This window comes from Cryptotermes secundus, unplaced genomic scaffold (genome assembly GCF_002891405.2).
Source record: "Cryptotermes secundus unplaced genomic scaffold, Csec_1.0 scaffold246, whole genome shotgun sequence".
NCBI classification, from domain to species: Eukaryota; Metazoa; Arthropoda; class Insecta; order Blattodea; family Kalotermitidae; genus Cryptotermes; species Cryptotermes secundus.
Window position 1 is genome coordinate 632,458 of NW_019742444.1, and position 8,985 is coordinate 641,442.

The following is an 8,985-nucleotide window of genomic DNA, read 5'->3' on the forward strand; positions in this document are numbered from 1 at the left end:
CCACTTTGTCCACCACAAATCCCACTTGACTAGACCAGGGATCGAACTCTGGCCTCCGAGGTGGGAAGCCAGCGACTAACCGCTTGGGCTATGGCGCGACCCCAAAAGTAAGCTTAATTTTAATGCAAAAATATTATGCTGAAAATAGATGCAAGAAATCAGCCTGTGAAGATTTAACGTGTGATTTGCAGACTTTATGTGTGCTATAGTTCAGTGGCATTGAGAGTGTGTGATTTAGGGAGACTTTTATAGTTTCTGTGTTATAAATCCATTAAGTGAAGTGAAGAGATTAGTGTGAAGTGCTTTGTAGTATGAAAATCAGTAACAGAGTTATAATTATTTGTAGTTAGACCTGTAAGTATCCAATAAATCCAATTACCAATAAGAACCCCGTCTTTAGTCACCCATCGACGTGACAATATTAGCGTTCCCACTGAAAACCTTCAGATCTGCCAGTTCTAAAACTGAAAGCCTTTCTCTTAATTTTTTAATCATGAAACAGCCAATTTGAAACTTTATTCTTATTTCTGTTATTTTAATATATTGGGGCCAAAGTTTATTAAACTTTCACTTGGTTCTAAAATCACATCTATGTTGTAAATGCTAGTAAGTGAATCATGACAATTATAGTATTTAAATTGTGGTAAGAACCTTCTATTATATAAAGGTGTAAATTATGTATGATTTTCCAAAATGTCTGCATTCCTTTCAAATCTATATTAAATCTAGTCATGCTTTCATTCATTTCCATCACTGAAAATTATATCAGGCTTTAGTACAAAGTATGGTACTCACCCTTTACACACAATGATTATTTGACTCCAGAAAAGTATGCTGATAGCGATCACCCAGAACAACCAGTGTGTTCCAGAATCTTCAACCACAATCCCTCCAACCAGACTTCCTATACCATAGCCCAGTGCCCACCAACCAGAAGTTGTTCTAGTGGTAAAAATTGCAGCACTGCAACCCTGTATAATTCCTAGGAACACTGTCTGCCATGCTGAATGCAGAAAAGAGGCAGCCAAAAAGTGAAGACCAAGCAGGAATATACCAATTCCCCAGACTCCATCTTCAGCTGCATTAAGAGTATTTTGGCATCCAGAGTCTGTGTTATCCTAAGGAAAAATATAAGATGATCCCATGACTCTCTAGATTATAGATCAATAATAATAAAGCAATAACACACAACATATCAATGCCTCTTATGGAGTTACACATTAATTTATGTGAAGGAGCTTTGACTGTAGCATCCAATTAGTAGTGACCAGGGCCTGATACCAGTTCTTAATCAGAAGAATGTTCTTCATTTTTTACAGCCAACACACACATGTACACGCACACACATAATGCCTGGTAGCATGTTATAACAACATACCTGATCATATAAATGTTTTTTCTGCATCCACAATGTTATTAGGGCTTCAGTAAATGCCGCAATTGCAACATAGCTGCCATAGAGTAACTGGTAATTATATGAGAAACCATGCAGGGTTTCAATGTGCCACAGAATATACTCCAAGTTGCAAGCCATGGCAAAGCTAGTGAAAAATATTGAAACACCGTATCCAAACCTGCAAAAACAAACAATTTTGGTATGAGAGGAACAAGTTTAAAACTTAGAACTGCACATTTACATATTTTTAAATCACAAATAAGCAATAATTCCATATGTATAAAAAAGTTTTGTAAGCGTGAGATTTATCATTGTAATTATATAGCATCAGAGTACTGTAACAACGAACTGTCAAGTGTTAGAACACTGTATGATTGTAAGTTATATATAAGGTCATGTTTCAGTGTATCATGCCTGTTCTGTGAGTATTGATAACATTTTGATGTGGGTATGTGAAGTGGAAGTGCATGTAAAGCAGACTATTGTAGTGTTATTCATGGGAGATGGCTTTAAACATTGGCTCTGATGCATCATTTGATAACATGTAGGCCTGGAAAGGAATATGGGGAGGGGAGAGGAGTAGGGCAAGTTCAAAAGTAAAACAAACCATGCTTCCTCCTGTTGATTTCTCAGTGGGTGTTCACTAATTAACAATCAAATTAACACACATTTACAGCATATGTAATTAGAATAAACATACAATGCCTATCTTTTAATGATGAACACTGCAATTTGTACAGCAGTATATGAAGATGACTTGTACAATAGTACAGCAAAGATTGAAATTACTTTTGCCTATGGCAACTCTGTTGCAGTTTCAGTTGAAACTATTATTCTATAAATATTTGAAACGCCCTAAAACTATTCAAGATAGAAGCATTAAGTCAATTCAAATTGAAATTAGAGAAATGCAGCACTGCTCTTGCAACAAATCAAGAAACTAGATGGAAAGATGTAAGATTTGAGGTTTTCACAGCGGTGACTATGAAGAAAGCAGTCTTCTGGGATGTGGCACCGTGTAGATGTGGTGTTAACCGACATTTCAGAGGAACGTATCTCCTTCATCTTCAGGGTAGAAGGAGAAATAAGAAAATCCGCAAGCGAAGAGACCGTGAGAACCAGTACAAGCACATCTACATGGTACCACACCCCAGAAGACTGCTTTCTTCATAGATGGAAAGATGTAAGATTTGAGGCTTTCACGGCGGTGACTGCTTTTACCGGTTCTCACGGTCACTTTGCTTGCAGATTTCTTATATATTTTTTCTTCTACCCTGAAGATGGAGGCGATACGTTCCTCCGAAACGTCGGTTAACACCACATATACTCGGTGCCAAATCCCAGAAGACTGCTTTCTTCAGGTGGAAAGATGTCTGAATATTGGATACAGGGAATTCTACTATATATCATAGTGAAATTATGCATAATAATATGTTTGGCATAGGATTCTTGGTTAATAAGAAATATAATTGTAAGGTGATTGGCTCGGAGCTAGTTAATGAAGCATTGTCTGTTTTAAGTGTAAGAAGGAGGTTAAAGAATACAGGGATAACATACTTTTGCACTTCTTACTTCTAAGACAAACTTGATACAACCCAATCACAAAGTACCTGCACATGACCCAAAAATTATAATGGATAATCTGAATGCAAAGACTGATCAAGAGGGGATATTTCAACCAGCTACTGGAAGATGAAGTTTGCATGATATATCAACAATAATGCGTTCAGAGCTATTGATTTTGCTATCAGCAATAAAATGATTGTGAGTACAAACTTTCCACAAAATAAGATATTGGTACATAAAGAAATCGTCATCACCAGATAGTTTTACCAAAGATCAGACTGACCATGTGTTGACAGATGAAAGATACACAACAGATATTAGTGATATGAGAAGCTGTAGAGTGTCAAGCTGTGATGCAAGCCTATTTTTGGTATGTATTGAGTATTTATTATTATTATTTATTATACTGCAATTGGGTTTTAGCCCGGTGGCAGTAGTACACAATAGGACACAACAGACAAGTAACACACATTACACTAAGTGACAACACGTTCAAACAAAACACAATACACAAAACACAACAATAAGGACATCCTACCACAATGAATACAAACCAAATAGGATTAACAACTACAACAATTACAAGGAAATAGGGTATGGATGTAGAATATTACATTGGAGAACGTTTTGGGGGAAATAGAAGTAATATGACATTGAAAAGCTAAAAGATAAGTGGATTATGGGCAGATACAGGCAGGAAGTTGGAAAGTTATTGTTGAATTGTTGAATGGGAGAAGAGCAGCAGAGTGGTTATAGTGGCAGTGTGTCAAAAGAGTAACAAGAGTTAGCTGAGAAGGTTGTGATCGGTCATGAGCAAAGATGGACAAATAATTGGTTTGATCAGAGATGCGAGACAACAGCGGAAAAAGGAAATAGGGCTACACGAAAAATTGTGCAGAGAGAAATCAGATTAAATGTGAATGATTATGAAGACAAGCAGACAAAAGCGAAATAGTTTTTATGTTTATAATGTTGATGAAATGGAAATTTTGGAATCACCAGAGGAAGCTCAAAGAAGAACATTTTATGCAGTCTAAAACCATTGATGAACATGAAAGTATATGAATAAAGCAGTCTTCTGGGATGGCACTGTGTAAATGTGGTGTTAACCGACGTTTCGGAGGAATGTATCGCCTCCATCTTAAGGGTAGAAGGAACAGTCTGCTTGTATCGGTTCTCACAGTCTCCTCGCTTGCAGATTTCTAATTTTTCATAGTCACCGCCGTGAAAACCTCAAATCTTACATGAAAGTAGATATTTATCAGGAATGAGGGCATCTTGCAACAAATAAAAACATATATAACAATACAGTTTCCTTTTGCTTACTTCTGTAGAAATGATGTCTGCCCTCTCTCTCCCTTATTCTCAGAGCCCCATGGCGTCCAGTGCAAGCGTCTTTCTGGCAGTTGAAGCATAAATATAATCAACAAATTAATCACGAATAATCCAGCAGAAAACAGAAGAAACACTTTGGGCTGGTATGAACATTGTGCAGCCAGAACGAATATTGGCAAAATGAGGCATCCACACACTCCCCAGGCCATGAGGGTAAAGACATGCTGATATGATGATGTCAGTGGCATGTTGCTTGAAGCTAAGACAGTCTCCTCGCACTGAAGAATCTGATTCATGGTTGTTGCGATAGCTCTATAAAACACACATACTAAGATAGATAGTATCAAAACGACAATAAAAGTTGTGGACGAATAGTCAGGAAGTTTTTTTATGACAGCAATATTCCACAGATGCATGGAAGTATTTTTGTCTGAGCGTGGCATAATGATTTTTTCCACCTGAAGGTCTGTGTCATTATGTCCAGATTCTGAAGACGTTACATTCATCAATTCTCTTATAGGGTCTTGCATAGAGAATTCAATGTTTGTTTCCCTCGTTTCATTATACTTTAGAGTTTGTGATGTAACATCTCTTTTATGTATTTTATTATTCTTGTCATAGTGCTTTACTGTGTGCTGTACTGGTTGTTGTATGATAAGTTCATTCATTACATTTTTACTAAACTCTTCTTCTTCTTGTGACTTAGATGCCTTAGATTTTGGGACATGTTTTCTTCTTAGATGTCTCTCCTGAGGATCAAACTCTTTATCTTGCTTCATATTTTTATGGATCATTCTTGCTCCTAACAAATTAGTCACTTCCCCAGATATAGGTAAGGAGACTTCCTTGTGTCCCGCTTCTTTCATTTTTCTTCCACTTTTGTACCGCATGAGAAGTTGAGGAAGATCTTGATGTTTTCTCTTGCTGGAAATGTTTATTTGATTCTCAGATTCTTGAGCACTTTCTACGGGATCTCCCATCCCTTCTACAATGTCTTCTTGTAGTCTACTGGTTGACTGTTCATCACTAAAACTGTCTTCCAGATTTCTTCTTTTTGATGTTATGTGTGAGCCACTGAAACTACTGTCTTGTGCATAATACTTTCTTACATTTTTATGCTGAACTGAAGGAATGTTTGCATGCTTTGGAACCCATGTTTCATGAAACTTTACGTCTTCTGCCTTATTCCTTTCCAAAATATTAGGAACTTTTCCTTCCTCTGAATGTTTAAGATTATGAATTTTCTTATTTGAATAAGCATTCCATGGTTCATATTGTGGTGAATGTCTCCTGAAATGCCATGTTTTATGAATAGGGGTGTTATGACCTGCTACATTATTTGTTTTTTGTGGGAAAACTTCTGAACTCTGGTAGGTTTCATCCTTGTCTAATACTGGAATAGGTGTCTGTTCTATACTGACATCCTGCACCTCATCAATACTAACATTCTGAGGAACTGATTTTTCATGTAAAATTAATTCATTGTGTTCAGAATTTATTTTTGGTAGAGTCCTGTTTAAGGGACTGGACGTTGTTTTAATCACCGTGACATTGGCAGTATGAGAAGGTACTTGTAGCATTGGTTTGAAGTGGTCATACTCTTTGTCAGCATGATGTTTGAGTTGTTTTTCCTTTAATGGATGTGATGTATGTTTTTGACAATGAGTCACATCTTGTAGTGTACTGGACTGGGGAAGGAATGTTAAGCAGAGATGTAACGCAATGATGACAACAAGAAACATGAATATAACGAATTTCTTCCGTCTTATAGATTGAAGACGTTTTGTTATGAACAACCATGCAGGGTTTAATAGCATGGATATCCAAGTTTGGCTTGCACGAATAATGCCCACTTGAATGGCTGAGAAGTTCAGGTACTTCAAGTAAATTGTGAAAAATTGCAGACCACAGGTCTGTGCTATAAATACTATGGCTAAGAACAACACTCTCATGTTCTGTGTACTTGTACAATTCCTGAAATGCATCATGATGTTTCTTAATGTAATCATTTTATATTGTCACGTTTTAGTTACTAGACATGGGGCTTGGCTTGATAAATGAATTCACTGAATGCCGATTATGTGCAACCACAAATTGTTTTAACACTTTCACTAATTTACACCCTCTACAAACAACTACAGCACAAGAAGTCTTCTCGTTCTTCTACGTCTTCACTGGTCGTCGCTTGGTAGCTGCTTTAACAATGTTGATCCCTATGCCTCCAATTTTTGTGATTTACAACCGTCTGCAGTAGCCAATGCCTAACTAGGCACTGACCGTATAGAAAACGCTGTTTCCAACATTTCCTGTATTGTTGCCTATGTATCCGTTGCCTCGGAAACGTATTTACTAAGTCGTTGCCTAGCAATGGTCGTCTCCCCTGGCTCCACTATTCCGGTCGTCAGACGTCATATCACAATATGTTACACAGGGTACGGTGGTACAATTCTGATCATTCATCGTTGTTTTGGTGCTCAGATTTCGAAAGCAACAATGTTTTAATCAAGGTCCTTACATCTAAAATAGGACGTATTACACACAGGAACGCTGTATCAGAATTATACGAAAATGAAAGACGTATTCGATAATAGTACGCATTTAAATGTGTAAAAATGATCGGGATTGTACTGCAGTGGTACAGTCCTGATTACAATAGAGTACGATAATTTCAAACAAATTTTCCACATGTAACTAAAGTAAAGGTATCCCTGTAACACGCCGCGGAGGCCCCTAAGGTTGTGAGATGTTGAGGCTCATAGATGGCGGCAAGGTTGTCAGCCTTACGCGCCGGCCGCCCTTTGCCCCCAAGAATATTCCTGGTACTCATTTCTGAGGCCGAGTCGACCCCAGGGCCATAGTGCGGCTGGAAGGATTGCGTCAATTGAGAAAAAAATCCAATGACCTCATCGGGACTTGAACCCGCGACCTTCCGGCATGCAGCATAGTGCTTCAACCAACTACGCTACCGCGTACCCCAATTTTCCACACGTAAAGGACATGTCAGCGAATCCTGACTCGTCCATGTCGTTAATCTTTTGGGGTTTATCTAACAGTACATTATTTTCTAGTAAGTGACCAACAAGCTAAAATAGGCTATTTACTCCCTCCTTGTTCAGTCTCTCCGCTCATGCAAGAAAAAGCCCCAGATTTTATTAATCTCATAAAGGCTCGAAAGCGATCGACTCCTGCAATGTCCTTCTCCCCTCCCTAACGTTATTTGAGTCTGCTTCCGCCAACTAATACGCTGCCGTCTAACCTGGTCAGCCGATTGGTCCAAACCAGTCCTTTCAAATGTAAAAGCCGATTCCAAAAGTATTATATTGTAGCTGGTTTGCTGGAATTGGTATGGTGGTACTGGGCCTGTGAATTGCTGTGGGTCTATATTACGACCCAGTTTCGGTGCTGTCCACATGCCGAACGCCTAACAGAAAGGTAGTTTATCATTTTTTCTGCAGTTTCAGTAGGAAAAAAAATTAATTATTATATTCTAACACAACAATAAGTCTTCTCAGTCCGCTTTCACTATTCGTTGCTAGGTTATCGCTCTTAACAATGGTTACACCTGTATAATGTTTTATCTAGGCGTATCCTGGTAACGAATCACCAGCTTATGTGTTCACGTCTTCACTCTTCGAGCTCCAGGTAACATGACTCATTTACTCAAAGAGTTTCTTGATCGGAATTCCCCCGTTTGGAGGCGGGGTCGAATACCTCCACCGTGACCCTGCGAGTCGTAAGAGGCGACGAAAATGGAAGTCTCAATTCTGAGACAGTAAAATATGGTCGCGAGTTCCAAGGGACTCAGACCCGACAAAGACTGCACTGGCAAGGGCCAGCATCATATACAAAAGGCAGACCCGTCCTCTCGTTAGAGAGGGCGCCCCACAAAAACAAGACCGTAAATGCCAAAAAGTAATAAATATATCTGGGGCTCGACACCAAGACTTACTGACTGACTGATAATCAGTCGCAATGTGACTTGGACTTGGGCTTGATCGGAATTGAAGACTTTCCCACGGGTGGACGTAATCCAACTGAAAGAAACTCGGTACATGTTACCCCTTTTTTTTTTTTCAACGTAGTGTATGTCACACAAATTACTTGAGAAGTTCCTCTTATGGACAGTGATCCATCCATTATTTCATTTATGGCCTTTTTTATGGTTCATTTATCCACTTACAATACTTTTTAATCATAATATCGTAGCATCATGTTGCACACCACTGTTGTTATTATGTCTCATATGCAACTTGTATTTGAAAACCTTTAAAAGTTTTGAACGTTAGAATCTCTTCTGCATCATCGATATGTGCACACTATATGTTTCGATCAATGTTAGTCCTCTTCAGGTGACTCTAAAATTCCTGATGAAATTGATATGCTTCCGTCATTAAGTCCAATTTTTAGAACTGAACTTAGGGCGACAGCACAGCAGTTTCACTGTTGTCAAATCCCTAAAGTGGTGGAATCGTGATGATATGTTGGATGATTAAAGATAACAAACAGCATACCCAGCATAAAAGAGGGCGGATATGATTGTGTGACTGTGAGGGGAAAGCCTACATTCTGCATATTGATGGCCAAACCACCTATGCTGACTTGTGTATACTTTCAAAGTAATAAAATTTAATAACGAGATAGGACAATTGTCATGGTTTTGGACATAATCCATCGTCCTTTTTTTTTTT

General features: G+C 38.4%; 1 protein-coding gene across 1 annotated transcript; it reads right to left on the reverse strand.

Moving 5' to 3' along the window:
- Positions 1-744: 744 nt before the first annotated feature.
- LOC117282994 lies at positions 745-1,663 on the reverse strand. The gene is made up of 2 exons (XM_033754972.1): positions 1,379-1,663; positions 745-1,118 (listed from the first exon to the last, which is right to left on the reverse strand). Exons 1-2 carry the CDS (start codon positions 1,532-1,534, stop codon positions 792-794), a joined length of 483 nt encoding a protein of 160 aa, XP_033610863.1. The 5' UTR covers positions 1,535-1,663; the 3' UTR covers positions 745-791.
- Positions 1,664-8,985: the final 7,322 nt, after the last annotated feature.